The sequence below is a fragment of the Oryctolagus cuniculus genome, chromosome 4 (assembly GCF_964237555.1).
Source record: "Oryctolagus cuniculus chromosome 4, mOryCun1.1, whole genome shotgun sequence".
NCBI lineage: Eukaryota > Metazoa > Chordata > Mammalia > Lagomorpha > Leporidae > Oryctolagus > Oryctolagus cuniculus.
In genome coordinates, this window is record NC_091435.1 from 3,614,757 (window position 1) to 3,632,551 (window position 17,795).

A 17,795-nucleotide genomic window follows, 5' to 3' on the forward strand; every position below is an offset into this window, starting at 1 on the left:
ACCAGCCCCTCTGTGCACACATCACACGCTCGTGGGTTTCTCGTGGGAGTGCAGCATACATGGACGAGTCCCGTGTGGCAGGTCACCTCCGCCAGTGGCTGCCCACCGTGTTCCTTTACCGCTGCAGGGAGAGCCGGACCCTGCCAACCCAGGGCCCCCCCAGAGGGGCGGAGGGAGGCGCGGGACGGGCGTGGCCCCCGGGGCTCCCTGCGTGGAGTCCTCTGTCTGGCTCGCGTGTCTGCGGGGCCGCGTGCTGAGTCGGCCTGCTCGCCTCCCGCGCTGGTCTTTGTGGCCCCGCCGGCCGCGGGCGCATCAGCTGGGTCTGTGCCCCTCCCGCACGGGGGCGCTGCGGCTCCAGGGCTGCGCTGTTCCAGGCTTGGCCGGCGGCCGGCGGGAGGTGCAGCTCGGCCGCCCCCTCCCCTGCTGCCTGCGTCTGCCTCGTGGCCGCTGCTCCGCCTCGCGCCTCTCCTGCGCTCGTTTTCCTGGGACCGGCTTTCCTTGGCTTCCTCCTCCGCCTGGAGTCTCCTCCCCGGGCCGGGCGTGGGCACACCGTGGCCCCTGACAGCACGTGCCAGGCGGCGAGGCCGTTCCCTGACCCCTCTCTGTGTGTGACTGTCCAGGTGGTGGTGACCCTCGGTGACCCCAGTGTGACGGCGCCGTCCAGCTCCGTGGGCCTCACCAACATCACCGTGACGCCCATCACCACCGCAGCCGGGACTCAGTTCACCAACCTGCAGCCGGTGGCCGTGGGGCACCTCACCACCCCCGAGCGCCAGCTACAGCTGGACAACTCCATCCTCACCGTGACCTTTGACACGGTCAGCGGCTCGGCCATGCTGCATAACCGGCAGAGTGACGTCCAGCTCCACCCGCAGCCGGAAACCGCGAACCCGCAGTCCGTGGCTCACTTCATCAACCTGACCACGCTGGTCAACTCCATCACACCCCTGGGGAGCCAGCTGGGCGACCAGCACCCGCTCACATGGCGGGCAGTGCCCCAGGCCGACGTCCTGCAGAACCCGCCGCCGCCACCTCCCCCGCCGGCCCCCCAGCCGCAGGCGGCCCCGGCGCAGGTGCAGCCCGAGCAGCCGCCACAGATGTTCAGCTACTGAGGGGTTAGAGCCACAGAGAGCGCCCTCTGCTGGGCGGCACGCGCGGGGACCTTGTGAGGAAGCCGGGCTCGGCCGGCAGGTGCAGAGTCGCCCCGGGCAGCCGTGCTGGTCCGAGCGCTCAGGCCCCGGGCCCCGGCGGGCGGGCGGGTGTCAGACCTGAGCCGCCTCCACGCTATGCCTTACCAAGCTGCTGCGGCCCGGGCCGAGCGCACCCCCTGCCCCCACGCAGCTGCCGGGTGGGTGGACCCGGGGCTGCGGGAGAAGCCCGGGTCCCCGAGGCCAGGCACTGAGTCCCGCGAAGCCCGGTGCCCGTGTGGCCACAGAACGCCCTCTACCCCGTCTGGCCTCCGTCAGCAGCGAGCGAGCAAAGTCAGAGTTTGTCCTCTTCTTTGAAATACCGGCCCAGTCCAGTTTGTTACAAAGCACGGACGGCGACGTGAGCAAACCGTGACGTGACAGCGTGTGACCCCCAGCCGGGCGAGGGGTCACGTGACGCCACCGGCTCAGGCGTGAAATATCCGTGAATCCGTCTTCATATAGCTTCTATTTTTTTTAAGGAGAGGCTTGATTTCCAACACACGAGACCCGGCAGCGTGACGAAGTCCATCAGTCCACGGCCGGTGCCAGGAGCGAGCCGGCTGGGCGTGCGGTGGCTGAGCGTCAGCCACGACGTCCGGAAGCGAGGGGTTCCCGCTTGCCCAGGCTGCGGTGTCTCCCAGGCCTGGTTCCCGAAGCCGTGGTTACAGTGCAGAAGTGTGGGTGTCTCTGACAGGGACCGTGGTCTCCTGCCCGGGGCTGAGTCCAGGGGCGGGCAGTGCCAGGGCTCTGCAGTTTCACAGAAAGCCGGGGCTAAGAGACGCTGGATTTGGTGCGCACCATAAACGTGGTGAAGTTCCCACAGAGAAGCCTCCAGTGCCCCCGGTAAGCGAGGGAGCTGGCCAGCAAGTGCCCGGCCGGTGTGGGGACACGTCCGGGCTGCCCGCGGGCCGTCCAGGGGTCACGGGGCGCCAGCCACAGCCTCCCACGCCCGGCCGCGGGCAGCCCGGAGGCCCGGGGACAGGTTTGACTTTGCCTCTCTGGGTTTTTTTTTAAAGCCGTGCTGTAGTCTGGCCCCATGCTGCTTCCTGGGAGGCCGCGCCACAGCGGCGGGGGAAGCCAGGGCCAGAACCCATTTTGTGCAATGCGTGAGCCAAGGAGAGCTCCCCGCCCACCCGGCGCGAGGCGGGGTCCCCCTCCCCCGCTCCACACACCCCCAAGGCCACCTCACATTAACACGGGGAGATCCTTTGACGTTTTAATTTATGATAATTATTTTTATGTTATTTATGTAAATAATTAACTGCTTTTACATAATAATCTCATCACATGAACTGGAGCTGGAATGCGGACCCCGTTCTCAGCTCACGTGGTCCAGACACCATGGAATTGGCACGAGATCCAGGCACCTGAGATGGTTGTGTTTTTTTTGTCTTTTTTTAATCAAAACCGATTTCTTTATGCATTTGCAGTGCGTAAAGGACAGACGACCCGGGGGACGATGCAGACGGGCCTGGGCCTGTGGCTGAGCGTCCACTGCACCGATCCCTCGCTCCTCTTCCCTGCGAAACAAAGGCCTTTGAAGTCGCGGTTTTATTTTTTTAAACAAGGAGGGGGCAGGGCTGCAGCCCGCGTCGGTGTGCTCGGAGTCCCCGGCGGAGCTGGGGCGGCCCTGGTGTCCCCACTGCTCAAACATCAGCCTTGTGAGAATTCCAATAAAAGCCAGACTTCTGAGTTCCGGGGTGCCGTGGCCTCAGGTTCTCTGCAGCGGCTGCTGTCCGTCCGCGTGTGGAAACCCGGATATCAGGAGAAAGCGGCGACTCGGCTGATGTGGCCGCGTGGTGTGGGATCGCTCGCTGCGGGAAGCGTGGCTTTGCTGTAGCCGCCGTAAGGGAGGGGAGCAGATGGCGCCACCGTGGCCGCCGGGTCCTGGGAGTCCCCCTCGGTAACCCGGAGTTAACCAGAAGCCTGTATGCTCACCGGTGAGCTAGGGAGCCGTGGGCCGTGTGCCACGTAACGTGGCGTGCGTCTTGCAGGCAGAACGCGGTGCCCTGGGAACAGCGCTGCATGTCACGTTCTCAGGAAAGCCTGTGCCACACGCCACTGCCACAGAGCCAGCGTGCACCTGCTCCCCAGGACCCAGGCATGGAGGGCAGGCTGCGAGGGCCTTGTGCGGCTGTGTGGTTCATGGTGTCCGGAACCTGGGGGCACGGCCACCCGGCCAGGGTGGTACCCGGGGCATCCCCGGACTTCGGAAGGTGTTGAGGCTGCTTCCCGCTGTCCCCTGTGTGACCTGTGCTTCCTGCCCGCTGCCTGGTAGGGACAGGAGGCACGTGGATGTGTTTTGGGAATGGTTGTGATTGCCACCATCACCGTCACCTACCTCTTTCTTATTCAAAATTTATTGGGGCCAGTGCTGTGGCGTAGTGGGTAAAGCCGCCGCCTATGATGCTGGTATCCCATATGGGCGCCAGTTCTAGTCCCGGCTGCTCCACTTCCCATCCAGCTCTCTGCTGTGGCCTGGGAAAGCAGTAGAGGATGGCCCAGGTGCTTGGGCTCCTGCACCCTCAAGGGAGACCCAGAGGAAGCTCCTGGCTCTTGGCTTCAGATCAGCACAGCTCCAGCCATTGCGGCCAATTGGGGAGTGAACCAGCGGATGGAAGACCTCTCTCTCTCTCTCTCTCTCTCTCTCTCTCTCTCTCTCCCCACCACCTCTGCCTCTCTAACTTTGCCTTTCAAATAAATAAGTAAAAGTTTTTTTAAAGAAGATTGACTTATTGAAAGACAGGAAGAGACAGAGGTCTTCCATCTGCTGGTTCGCTCCCCAAATGGCTGCATTGCCCAGAGCTGGGCCAGGCCAGAGCCAGGAACCTGGAGCACCATCGGGGTCTCCCGTGGGAGGCAGGGACACAAGCATTAGGGCCACCTGACTGGCTTCCCAGGCGACCGGATGTGGAGCAGCCGGGACTGGCCCTGGTGCTCACATGGGGCACCGCTGGCCCCACTCGGCTGCCCGTCCACAGGCTGGGAAGTCAGAGGCGTTAACTGGAGCCGCAGAAAGGCCGCCCGTGGCGTTTCCCGGAAGGCCGAGTGGGTCAACAGGGAGTGAGCACGGAGACACCGGTGGCAGAGGGGACTCCTGGTGGCACTTCCCTGGGCACGTGGTCTGGAGTGAGCTTGTTAGCCCATTAGGTTTCTTTGAAAGCAGGGACTGGGCTGAGCCACAGCCAGGAGCCAGGAACTCCCGTGGGGTCTCCCCCAAGGGTGGTAGGGACCCCGGCACCTGGGCCGCCTCCGCTGCTCTCCTGGGCTGAAGCAGGGAGCTGGCACTCGGATGTGGGACGCCAGAATCGCAGCAATGGCAGAACTGCCACGGGCGGGTGCAGCAGCAGCCGGCTCCATTTGTTTAACCGAGGGCGCTTCCTGGCCGTGCCGGGCTGACAGCACAGGGGCCCGGTGGGCGGGTCTGATCCGCCAGCACCCCCGCCCTGCCTTCTCCCTGCGCACTGTCACAGCCGGGGCCTGGGATGAGACTGGCGGTCGCAATCTGGGACTACTGGCTTCTACCGATTCACACCCAGGGAGCAGAGGCTTTTGGCCGGGGACTGTGACTTCCTGGCCCTGGGTGGTCCCTGGGGTCCCTGAGGGCAGGCAGCTGGCACCCCCGTATCCTGCAGATGGGGTGCTCTTGAATCTGGCAGCCTGCCCGCCAGTGGACCCAGATCCTCAGCGGGGAGGGCGCCACGGACACCACCTGTGGCAGGGAATGCCCGCTGCCCGGCACACCTCTGGGGAACAGGGAGGCTGAGGCCCGAGACCCGGCTCCACCGGCGGCAGCTGCTACACAAATCTCCCCACGGCGCGAACCAGACTGGAGCTCCGTCCGCACCCCAGAGCTGCCTGCTTCCCTCCCAAGTTTTCGCCACAAAACCGGGCAGTGAGGGCGAGGCGGCCGTGCCGTGCGGTCACACCAGCTTTCAGAGCCCGAGGCTGCTCCTGCGCTGACCCAGATCCACCCGGTAGAGGGGGTGCCGGCCACAGTCGGAACTCCCTGTCACTCGCCTCTCCTGTTGGGTTAAAGGACACCCGGTTCTTTCCAGCTGCCGGCTCACAGGATCCCGGGGGCCTCGTCCATCGCCCTGGCCCCTCGCACGGCCAGCAGTCCTGGCGTCCACGCCGCCCCACGTCCACCTGCGTGCTTCTGTGACAGTCCGGGTCTCACCATCTGTTCTGAGTCTCCAGCTGCCGCCCGCCGCGTGGCTGCTCCGCACCCCCTCCTGTCCCTTGGGAGTCTGCACTCGTGCTGTGGTCCCCGCTGACGCATGTGGAGGTCCCCGATGCACTGCGTCCCCAGGCGCCAAGCCCAGTGTCCTCCGTGGGCTGCTAGGTGCTCTCTCAGTATCCCTGCAGCCACTGTCCCCTCTCACACCCCACCCCACCCCAGGGCCTTTGCACGTGCCGTTCACAGTGACCACTGCCTGCCCTTTGGCAATGCCCAGGCGCCCCTCAGACGTCCCCCGCAGCCTCCGTTCCTCGTCCTCCTGGAGCTCACGCGTCCAGCCCTCACAGTGTGTTCACAGCGCTTGCCAGCTGGCAACCCCTCCCCGGTTCCCCAGGAGCGGAGCTGTGTCCGTCTCCTGCTCCCCTGAGCCTCCAGAAGGGAGGGGCTGTGCTGTTTCTCCTCGCTGCACCCGCCCGCCCCCTGCACCACGCCCCCAGCACAGCAGTGCAGTGACCGAGCAGCCCCACAGGTGCCGGGTGTGGCTCCGTGGCCCCGCCCAGTCCTCGCACCGTGCACTCTGCGGAAGCAGGCTGTCTTCCTACACTTTGTCCTGGTGCTTACAAAACCCGGCTCCAGCCAGGCCGCACCAGCTGGTGATGCGATCGCAAACAACCTGGCACCTTAGCAGCTCCGAACCACTCCCACGCGGCCACTCCTCGAGCACAGGCACACGGGCAGTGAGCAGGGCTGGGAGCAGAGGGCCTGGGCGTGGCCGAGCCGGGACAGGAGGTCGCGCACCGCAAACGCCAGGAGCCGGGAGCTTCTTCCGGGTCTCCCACGTGGGTGCAGGGGCCCCAGGACTTGGACCGTCTTCTACTGCTTTCCCAGGCCACAGCAGAGAGCTGGATCGGAAGTGGAGCAGCCGGGACTAGAACCAGCGCCCATATGGGATGCCGGCACTGCAGGGGGCGACTTTACCGGCTACACCACAGCCCCGCCCCCATATGTTTTTGATGGATGTGCAGTGATTGTGCGTATTGGTGTGGTGCTGCAAGACAGCTGTACCCATGAGCTGATCACACTCCCACCTCCTTATCCTTTCTTTATGATGGGAGTCTTCGGGCTCCTCCCTCCTGGTTCTTCACACAGCACCGTGCGCAGCAGGTGGCTCGAGCTAGAGCCTCGGGCTGTGCTGTTGAGCGCTGGCCATGCTCCTGTCCCACTGGGTCCTGGTGGCCGCTTCCCTCCCCCCGCCCCCTGTGGCCATTACCCACCCCCACTGTGCCCCATCCCCCCCTCCACTCCCCAGCCTCTAGGAATCATTTTCCTGTGTTCGGATGAACTTTAGACACTCTTAATTTTTTTATTTTAGCCTGTGCATGTGGGAGAGAGCACGAGGTACCGAATCTTTGGACCTGGTTTATTAACGTAAAGGCCCCCAGTTCCACCCGCTTTGCTGCCAATGACAGGGGTCATTCTTCCTGGCTGAATACTTCCTGTGTGTGCGTATGTGTGTCTGAGTGTGCCTGTGTGTCTGTGTGCCTCTGTGTGTGTCTGAGTGTGCCTGTGTGTCTGTGTGCCTCTGTGTGTGTCTGTGTGTGTCTGCATGTGTGTGTCTGTGTGACTGAGTGTATGTGTGCCTCTGTGTGTGTGTGCATGTGTGTTTGTGTGTGTGTCTGAGTGTGCCTGTGTGTCTGTGTGCCTCTGTGTGTGTCTGTGTGTGTCTGCATGTGTGTGTCTGTGTGACTGAGTGTATGTGTGCCTCTGTGTGTGTCTGTGTGCATGTGTGTTTGTGTGTGTGTCTGAGTGTGTCTGTGTGTATGTGTGTCTGCGTGTGTGTATGTGTGTGCCTGTTTGTGTCTGTGTGTCTGTGTATGTGTGCCTGTGTGTGCCTGTGTGTGTTTGTGTGTGTCTGTGTGTGTATGTGTATCTATGTGCCTCTGTGTGTGTCTGTGTGTGTATCTGAGCCTCTGTGTGTGTGTGTGTCTGTGTGTCTGTGTATGTGTGCCTGTGTGTGCCTGTATGTGTGTGTGTCTGTGTGTCCACATGTGTGTCTGTGTGCCTCTGTGTGTGTGCCTGTGTGTTTGTGTGTGTCTGTGTGTGCCTGTATGTGTGTGTCTGTGTGTCCACGTGTGTGTGTGCCTGTGTGTATATGTCTGTGTGTATGTGTGCCTCTGTGTGTGTGCCTTAATGTGTGCCTGTGTGTGTTTGTGTATCTATGTGCCTCTCTGTGTGTATGTGTGTGTATGTGTGTCTGTATGTGTGCCTGTGTGTTTGTGTGTGTGTCTGTGTGTGTATCTGTGCCTCTGTGTGTGTGTCTGTGTGTGTGTGGAATATTTTCTTTATCTATTGATGGGTGCTTTGGTTCACTTCATACTTCGGCCATTGTGTCATTTGAAATTTCTGTGTCTTCATGAGCCTGGAAAATCCTGACTTTCAGTGAGTCAATATTATGAATAAGACACTAATTAATCCTTGAACTTCTTTTATTAAGCTAAGTTTTTGTCTTGCTGGCAAACATGATTGTTCAAGCCTTTTGATTCTGTATGCTAACTGCATGACTAGTGGCACGTCCTGATTGGTGGAGGAGTTCTTTGAGAAGTAACTTCATTATGGCGAATTATCGCACTACAGCCAGGGGCCGCTGCTGTGACACAGGGGGTTAGAGCCCTGGCCCATCATCCCATATGCGCGACGGTTCGAGTCCCGGCTGCTCCACTTCCAATCCAGCTCCCTGTAATGAGCCTGGGAAAGCAGTGGACGATGCCCAAGTGCTTGGGCCCCTGCACCCACGTGGGAGACCTGGAAGAAGCTCCTGGCTCCTGGCTTCGGTCTGGCCCAGCAGTGGCCGTTACAGCCATTTGGAGAGTGAACCAGCAAATAGAGAACACCTCTCTCTCTCTCTCTCTCTCTCTCTCTCTCTCTCTCTCTCTCAACTCTGCCTTTCAAATGCAATGAAGACGCTTTTTAAGAAGACACTTGTTCGACCAAGCCCTCCTGCCCCTCTTCTAGTGTCCAGCACTCAGATGCTCTGCGCTGTGCCCCCCACCCCCACTCCCGACCTGCCCGCCTTGCCCTCCTCGCCCTCCGGTACCCAGCCTGTTACAGGCTTGAAATGAAAGGACGGCGGAAGTTTCCGGTAAGTGCCAGCGTGGAGGAAGTCCGCGCGCCTCGTTGTGTCGTCGTCACACGTCCCCTGAGGCTGCCTTTGCCGACAGCAGAGGCTTGGTCACCCCACAGAACCCCAACCGCGTGGCCCCCGCGTCTGGTGAGGGCACCCGGCGGTATCCCACCACGGCAGGCAGCCTCTCTGAGTGAGGACCCCCAGGAGGGAGAGGAAGAAAGACAGCTCAGGGCCAGGCTCACCTGTGCACGTCCGTGGTCCAGGACCCAGCTCCCCGCCGTGAGCCGCAGCCCCTCGAGGTTCCAGCTCTGATCCGGTCACAGGAGCAGTCGGGGCGCAGACCCCGCCCCCGAGACCCCCGCCTTCACACCCCCGCCCAGCCTCCAGCGCTCAGCCCTCGGGGGACGAACCACACCCAAACCATAGCACCTGGGGTTTTTCTCGTCCCCACGTCCCAAGCAAAGACCGTGTGGCTGTGGTTGGTGACCCGTCAGGGAGGCCGGCCACGGATTCCGTAGAAACCACGCGCTGAAATGTGTCCCTGGAATTCTGGCTTTTGCGTACGGCTTCCAAACCTCAGTCAGGAGTGAGTTCCGTCCAGGATGAGAAGGGGGCCCCTGCCCGTCGCGTGCCTTCCTCACCGACACCCCGGGGATGGCTGTCGCTGTGCTGGGAGAGGACAGGCGGAATCCATCGCCGGCAAGGCGTCGGCCTCACGAGTGACTGCCCCCACAGATCTGTGCAGCTGGGCCACTCCCCCGCCGTGGGGTCAGCGTCCAAGCTTCTGTTGACCTTGTGCCTTCTGAGAGGTCAGGAAAAGGACAGCCCTGGGCACAAGGTCGCCCCAGGCTGAAGCTCTGCCTGCCCCGGCCGGACGTCCACCGAGCCCCCCACCCTAAATGTCCCCAGCAGCCGACACGCGCCCACAGGTCGAACAGAGCCCCCTTTCCAGACCAGAGAACTGTTTTGTTAGTTTCCGTGTTTTCCGTCTTGGTTTACAAGGTCACAGCAAAGGGTGCCGCGGCTCTCCGGCTCCCGCGGCCCTGCGCTCCCGGCCCGGCGTGATCAGCGGCCTCCACCCCCTCCTGCCTCCGGTGCAGTCGGAGCTCGGCTGTTTTAGCTGGTTATTCACCAGCCAAAGGCGGGCTGGGCTGCTGGCTTCGGTGCTGGGAGGACAGCTCAGAGCCGGCTGTGCCGACTCAGCGGCTGCACCCAGCGTCTCTCCCCTCCACTCCGGACCCAGCCAAGTTTTATAGCCCTCGGCTGTGATTTGGAGGGCTTTGTCCCGAGCCGAGAACAGAGCGTGGCCCGACTGCCCCAGACATGACCTATTTTATTATTAATGAAGCGAGCGGAAGAGATGTGGCAACCCTGTCCCTTTGTCCACTCTAACAGGGACCTCACCTACCTGCCTGCCAACCACCTAACTCCTCTCACAACAAAGAAAAATCTAGGTGTGGGTTTCCAAAGCTTTTGCCTCAAGACAGACTTCCCGAGGACTTTGGGCGTGCCCTTCCTTGCACACCACTCCACAGAAACCCCAAGCTTACTTTCTTGGGTGACTGGCGTTTGTGGTCTCCCGGGGGATCTACAGTTTTGGCCTCAGCACCATCTTCCTGGTTCGGCTAATCTGAATGTAATTCACAAACTTCAGACGTGGCTGGGCTTGGTCCTTGGGGGACCGGGCACTTCCACCTGCGTAATTCTCTTAGCCTTTCCTAATTCTTCAAGGGCAGGCATCGTGCCGCTGTGGGCTAAGCCCCCGCTCGCTACGCCGGCATCCCATATTGGGGCGCTGGTTCGAGTCCCGGCTGCTCCACTTCTGATCCTGCTCCCTGCCGATGCAGCGGGGGAGGCAGCAGATGGTCCAAGGGTTGGGGCCCTGCTGCTCCTGCGGGAGATCTGGATGGAGCTCCGGGCTTTAGGCTGGCCCAGGCCTGGCTGTGTGGCCACCTGGGGAGTGACCCAGCAGATGGAAGACCTCTCCTCTCTCATTGTCTCTCTCTCTGCCTCTGTCTCTCCCTCTCTCTCTTTCTCCCTCTCTCATTGTCTCTCTCTGCCTTTCAAATAAATAACACGTGAAGAAAAACAGGCACATTCGAGTCACTGACCTCTCACAGCACACAGGTGTGGGCAGGGCTCCGGCAGCCCGGGTGAGCTGGTGCCTCGTCCACGCACTGCGTCTCCTCCTCCTCCAGTCCGTGAGAACAGAGCCCCCACGGGCAGAGCTGGAGCGGTCTCTGCCAGTCTGCCTCGCCACCCCGCGGGAAGCAGCCCTGCCTTTGTCGCACCCAGGAAAACGAGCCCGGGCTGCGGGTGTCCTGGTCCCCAGCGGGAGCCCCGTGCAGCAGTGGGAGCAGCTGGCAGGGCGCAGGGGCCGCCTCCTGTCCGGGAACGCCCTCGTGTTTGTGTGTGTGTGTGTGTGTCTCTATGTCTGTGTGTGTGTCTCTGTGTGTGTCTCTGTGTGTCTGTGTGTGTGTCTATGTGTCTGTGTCCCCGGGCTGCAGGTGTCCTGGTCCCCAGCGGGAGCCCCGTGCAGCAGCGAGAGCGGCTGGCAGGGCGCAGGGGCCGCCTCCTGTCCGGGAACGCCCTCCTGTCTGTGTGTGTGTGTCTCTGTGTGTGTGTCTGTGTGTCTGTGTCCCCGGGCTGCGGGTGTCCTGGTCCCCAGCGGGAGCCCCGTGCAGCAGCGGGAGCAGCTGGCAGGGCGCAGGGGCCGCCTCCTGTCCGGGAACGCTCGTAGCCCCTGACGTCTTTGTCTCGTGAGAGAGAAGGTTCTGGAATCAGCAGTGGCTGCTTCCCGACGTGCAGCACGAGCGGCGTCCTCGGAAGAGCTGCTGCAGCCAGGCGTTGAGCGGCCCTTCCTCGGGGACTGAAGTCGGGGCGACGGTGCCCGCAGACTGACAGACCTGCATGGGTCAGGGCCTTGGACCGCGTCTTGCAGAGCGGAGCCGAGCGGCAGGACTGTCACGGAGGCCACTGTGCCGTTGTCACACTCTGAAATCTCACCCTCGGGACGCGGGTGCTGGTGTCGGAGGGCTCAGAACCCGCACAGACGCCCCGGCGGGCTCACCCCAGCGTCTCGCTCTGCTCCAGCCGGCATGGGAAGACGGGCGTATGTCCTTGCTAGGAGTTCAGTTTTCCTTTTAACTGTATTTCAAATTGCAGAGTTTCTTTCATTAAACTTTTAAATAAAGATTTATTTTATTTCTTTGAAGGCAGAGTTACAGAGAAAGGTAGAGCCAGAGAGAGAGAGAGAGAGGTCTTCCATCCGCTGGTTCACTCCCCAGATGGCTGTAACAGCTGGAGCTGTGCTGATCCGAAGCCAGGAGCCAGGAGTCTCTCTCATGGGTGCAGGGCCCAAGCACTTGGACCACCTTCTACTGCTCTCCCAGGCCACAGCAGAGAGCTGGACTGGAAGTGGAGCGTCAGGGACTAGAACCGGCACCCATGTGGGATGCCAGCACTGCAGGCTAGGGCTTTACCTGCTATGCCACAGCGCTGGCCCCTCTTTCATTAAGCTTTGATGACTGTGTTATTTATTGCAAAGACTAGGAAAAAATGGGGTTCAGAAATTGCGAGCTTTAGAAAGAGGATGTCGGGGGTTTTGTGTTTTGGTTATTTTTAAAACTTGTTGGAAGGAACAGATGTTTTCTTAGCAGCCCCCGCGCTTGCTTCCAGACGGCCACCCGGTGAATAGCTTCACCCTCGAAGCTCATCTTGTGGAACCAAGGAAGCCGTCTCACACCTGTCTCCCGTGTCAGCATAAGCCGGGGTGACCTCTAGGTGGCGCAATGCTTCTTTTATTGACAGGTTCGGAAGCGGCCCCAGATTACTTTGGAATCGGGCGGTGTGTTGGGTGACGCTGGCTGCCCTGTTTTCCCGGAGCAGCCTTCTGAGTCTCACAGAGATGGGCGGGGCGGGGGGAGTTCCAGGTCCTTTCCCCGTGAGCCGCCCCAGGCCCAGGGGTGACCTAGGACGGCCGCGCCTGGCTTCCTGCACCTGCTCTTGGAAGTGGCGTGTGCGGCGCGTGTTAATGAGAAGCAGGGAGGGCCGGGATCTGGGAGGGCCGGGGTCAGGGAGGGCCGGGGTCAGGGAGGGCCGGGGTCTGGGAGGGCTGGGGTCTGGCCCAGCAGCTAAGACGCCCATGTCCCAAGCCCGAGTGCCTGACCTCCATGAGAATGGAGGCTGGTGCTGTGGCATAGTCAGCTAAGCCGCTGCCTGCAGTGCTGGCATCCCCTGTGGGTGCCGGTTCGAGTCCCGGCTGCTCCACTTCCGATCCAGCTCTCTGCTACGGCCTGGGAAAGCATCGGAGGATGGCCCACATGCTTGGACTCCTGCCACCCACACGGGAGACCCGACCCCAGCTGTTGCAGCCATCTGGGGAGTGAACCAGCAGATAGAAGCTCTCTGTCTCTCCTTCTCTCTGTAACTCTGACTTTCAAATAAATAAATAAATCTTTAACAAAAAAGAGAGATGAGAATGGCAGTGTCTGACACAGGAAAGCACACTGGACCGGTGAATGGCGGACAAGGGGGCCTCAGTGTGGCCAGGGGAGCCCAGGGCAGAGGGATAGCAGGGGCGGGGGGACAGCGGGGCGGGGAAACGGAGGCGACAGACACCCCCGGAACTGGCCCCGCGGAGACCATGCAGACGCACGCTGTTCTGCAGGTCCACAGCACTCCAGTCCCATGAAGCAGTATCTGTCTCCCTCCGTCCGCAGAGGGAGGAATGGAGGCGGGGGGAGTGACAGGCAGGGCTGCGACGCGGCCCCAGACGCCGCCATGCTGCACACCTGGGAAACCCCGGGCCGCAGAAACCAGGCCACGCCCCCTGTGCCTGCAGCAGTCGCCCCAAAGCAGGATGCCCAATGCATGGTCAGCCCAGAGGCCGTGGCTGCAGTTCCCAATGTGGCCCACAGAGGGCAGAGGGCACCACACGGAGATGCTACCAGGCTGCCCTGGCAGCAGGGAGCCGGGAGAAACAGAAACAGATCCTTTGTCCACGAGCGAAGTCCTGGCCCTGTCCCATCTGGGGCAGCGATAGGAGACTCCGCTGGCAGCCGCGGGCTGGGGGGCTCAGTCCCTGGCTCTGACTCAGGCGGGAGGAGCAGGCCGGCCAGGCTTCTGGGCACCCAGGGGAGCAGAGAGGAGGCCACTTCACCTCCTGGGGCAGAGGGGGAGCCGCTCCGCGGCTGCCCTCCCAGACCGGGGTGGGGGCGGGGGCGGCCCTCTGCGGGAGCGCCGGCCCCTCCGTCCTCCACTCGGGTTGGTCGTCCGCTGCTGTCGCTCCCTGGGAAATACTCTGCAGCGGTTCAGCCCACCCAGCTCTAGAGCACAGAGGTAGCCTGACACAAGACACCCGCGAGGCCCCATGGTTTGGTTTCCGGGGAAGCTGGGCTCTGTGTCCCTCCGTCCCCTCCGGGGTGGGTCCCAGGACCCCCGAGATACCACGGTCTGCAGGTGCCCAGCTCCCAAGAGCAGAGTGTTTCCCGCCGCCTACACACCCACTTCTGTGTGCGGAGCCCCTCTCCACGTGGCTGGCGGCGCCCAGTACAACCTAGGGCTGTGTGAATGGTGCTTACGCTCCTTGGCGAGGGACTAACAACAAAGCCAGCAAGAGCGACGTCTGTTCAGCACAGACTCAGCTTTGTAACTACCAGTTCCCTTCCACGACTGGTGGACCCCACAGCCGTGGACCCCACAGGCTGGGGTGGGGACTGGATGGAGACGGTAGGCGAGACACAGAGCAGGGGCGCAGGCTCCGGTCTGCTGGTTCACTCCCCCAACGCCCCACATTGTCAGGGGCCAGGCCAGGCCAAAGCCAGGAGCTGGGAACGCAATCCAGGTCTCCCACGTGGCTGCAGGAACCCGGAGACTTGGGCCATCACCTGCTGCCTCCCAGGGTCCTCATCACGCAGGCACCCCGGGGTGGGACCTGGGTGCATGACCACCAGTCTGAGTCCAGCGGGGGACGAGCCGATGTCTCAGGGCTCAAAGGCCTTCGGGCAGAAGACGTTTGAGTGCCCATGGGATGACGTCCCCCACGCTGGATAGGGACATTGGGAGAAGTCACTCGGTTTGTTGATTTAAAAACGTGACTCTCCCCCCACAGCACCCCCCAGACACACCCAGAACAGTGCTGGCCCCAGATCCTGGTGCTCCCACGGCCCAGCGCAGGTGGCACACGGGACTGACATCCGAGAGGTCATGACCAGCTGCGGCCAGCCGCCCGGGTGGACGTGGGAGGCCAGCGTGCCTTGTTTTGGACAAAGCAGAGCTTCCTGTAACAGGGACCAGGGCTCCGGCTCAGGTGGACGTCTCGGTTTCCCGTGGCTGCAGAGCAGAATTGGATTCTCTGGGGTTCTTGTGGCCGGAGCGCCCCCTGAAAGGTGAAAAGCGCTGGCACACCGTGCTCGGGGATACAGCTCTCCCGTCCCGGGGCCATCCTCTTCCACATGTGTCCGGCTCCATGTCCCCTCCCCCTTTTCTAAGGGTGCCCCCGTCCTGGACCAGGCCCACCCTAATGACCTCATCCTTCCCTGGATCAGCTTTGAGGGCCCTGTTTCTGGACGCGGTCCCACTGGGAGGCGTGGGCCCCCTGCACACTCTGCCCTCAGCTCCTCCGTGGGCCGGGGCTTTGTGGCCGCTGCTGCTGACGTCATTGTCATTGCCCCACCCTCCCATCCCTGCCGACCCTCCGAGGCTTGGGCTGCGAGACCCTGCAAACGGCCAGGAAGACCCTTGCCAAGTAACCCCCCCCTCGGGCCACCACTGCTCCCCGTGTTCTCAGCTTCTCCCTGGAACCCCAGACTGGGGGGGGCAGGAGCTTGCACCAGCACCGCCCAGTCCCTGGACTCTGTCCACTGGCTTTGGACCTCAGCTCTTTCCTACAGCCTGTCCGGACCACCCTCAGATCTCTGGGGGGCACCGCAGTCCCCCCCCCCGCAGTGACTCCGGTGCCTGGGGGAGGGGCGCAGACCAGCTGTTCCCAGCGGACACTGGGAGGGGTGAGGCAGCCCACGGAGGTGACCCGGGGCTGCGGGTCGCTGTCCCACCCCGGGCCCTCAGTGGCCGGCCCCCGCAGGCCGGCTTTGCGGTCAGCTCTGCGCCCCGGCATCTCCTGGAGCTTGTGCCTGGAGCTGGCAGCAGCCGCTTGGCTGAGGTCCGGCTGTGGATGAGGTGGTCCAAGATGCGTCCACTCTGCCCCCAAGGACGCCGCTCCCAGCCCTGGCTGTGGCCATCCCGAGTGGACAGCTCCACCTGGCTCCGCCCCAGCTCAAGGCCCTGCCCACCCCAGGGACACACCCGCCCTCCGTCCTCCCGCTGCGCCCAGGGCCACTTCCTGCTGGAGCGGCTGGCCGGGCACGGGGAGAGCTGTCCGTGAGCTCTTTCTCCGGTGACGTCAGCCACTTGGCAGGGTTCGTTTTCCTTGATCTGTCTGTCATCCTGACAGCGCCTTCTGCTTGCGTCACGATAGAAAGTTCTAGGCTCATTTCAGCTCTCGTGGTGCCGGCTGCCCAGTGGGCACGAGCCACAGTGCGGCCGCCTCGGCCAGGTAGGTGTCGGGAGCACCAGGGCCCTCAGAAGTGGGTGTTTGGGGGCCGGCGCTGGGATGGAGCCGGCTAAGCTCCCACCCGAGTGCTGGCATTCCTTGTGGCTGTGGTTTCAAGTCCCAGCTGCTCCACTTCCAGTCCAGCTCTCTGCTATGGCCTGGGAAAAGCAGTAGAAGATGGCCCAAGTTCTTGGGCCCCAGCACCCGCATGGGAGACCTCGAAGAAGCTCCTGGATCCTGGCTTCGGATCAGCCCAGCTCCGGCCGTTAGGGCCAGCTGGGGAGTGAACCAGCAGATAGAAGACCTCTCTCTCTCTCTCTGACTCTGCCTTTCAAATAAATAAATAAATATTTTTTAAAAAGGGATGAAATAAATATATATTAAATTTATGTGTGTCATCTTTATTTTAAAAATTATTAGGATGATCTGGGGCTGGTGCCATGGCTCACTTGGTTAATCCTCCACCTGCGGTGCCGGCATCCCATATGGGCACTGGATTCTGTGCCCATATGTCCAGTTCTCTGCTGTGGCCCGGGAGGGCAGTGGAGGATGGCCCAAGTGCTCGGGCCCTGCACCCACATGGGAGACCGGGAGGAAGCACCTGGCTCCTGGCTTCAGATCGGCCATTTTGGGGGGTAAACCAATGGAAGGAAGACCTTTCTCTCTGTTTCTCTCTCTCACTAACTCTATTTGTCAAAACAAAACAAAACAAAAATTATAAGGATATACTTTTTAAAAATTGAGGTGAAAATTGTATGACATAAAATTAGCCATTTTAAAACATCCATTCACTTAGTGAGCACTCACAGGACAGTGCCAACCACCGCTGGACTTCCGAACGCTGTGGTCCCCAGCAGGAGAGCCCACGACCACCACGCGGCCACCCCCATGGGAGAGCCCATGCCCACCACGCGGCCACCCCTGTGGCAGAGCCCACGCCCACCATGTGGCTGCCCCTGCGGGAGAGCCCACGCCCACCATGTGGCCGCCCCCATGGGAGAGCCCACACCCACCATGTGGCCGCCCCCATGGGAGAGCCCACGCCCACCATGCGGCCGCCCCCATGGGAGAGCCCACGCCCACCATGCGGCCACCCCTGTGGCAGAGCCCACGCCCACCATGTGGCTGCCCCTGCGGGAGAGCCCACGCCCACCATGTGGCCGCCCCCATGGGAGAGCCCACACCCACCATGTGGCCGCCCCCATGGGAGAGCCCACGCCCACCATGCGGCCGCCCCCATGGGAGAGCCCACACCCACCATGTGGCCGCCCCCATGGGAGAGCCCACGCCCACCATGCGGCCACCCCCATGGGAGAGCTAAGCCCACCACGCGGCCACCCCTGTGGCAGAGCCCACGCCCACCATGTGGCTGCCCCTGCGGGAGAGCCCACGCCCACCATGTGGCCGCCCCCATGGGAGAGCCCACACCCACCATGTGGCCGCCCCCATGGGAGAGCCCACGCCCACCATGCGGCCACCCCCATGGGAGAGCTAAGCCCACCACGCGGCCACCCCTGTGGCAGAGCCCACGCCCACCATGTGGCTGCCCCTGCGGGAGAGCCCACGCCCACCATGTGGCCGCCCCCATGGGAGAGCCCATGCCCACCACGCGGCCACCCCCATGGGAGAGCCCAAGCCCACCACGCGGCCGCCCCGCCTGCCTTCTCCGTGAATATACCTGATCTTGCCAGTGTGGCCTTTCACTAAGCATCAATTTTCTTCTTTCTTTTTTGATTTATCTATTTTGAA

At 62.2% G+C, this 17,795-nt stretch overlaps 1 protein-coding gene across 4 annotated transcripts in view; it reads left to right on the top strand.

Moving 5' to 3' along the window:
• The window catches only part of PRDM15 (PR/SET domain 15), a 64,008-nt gene extending 61,122 nt beyond the window's left edge, over positions 1–2,886 (top strand). For 3 of the 4 annotated variants that reach the window (XM_070073125.1, XM_070073127.1, XM_070073126.1), the window contains exon 24: positions 621–2,886. In XM_070073125.1, the coding sequence (XP_069929226.1) occupies positions 621–1,112 (492 nt within the window). In that variant the 3' untranslated portion in view covers positions 1,113–2,886. The remainder of the gene's footprint in view (positions 1–620) is intronic. The other variant, XR_011388317.1, reaches the window with a different exon arrangement.
• Positions 2,887–17,795: the final 14,909 nt, after the last annotated feature.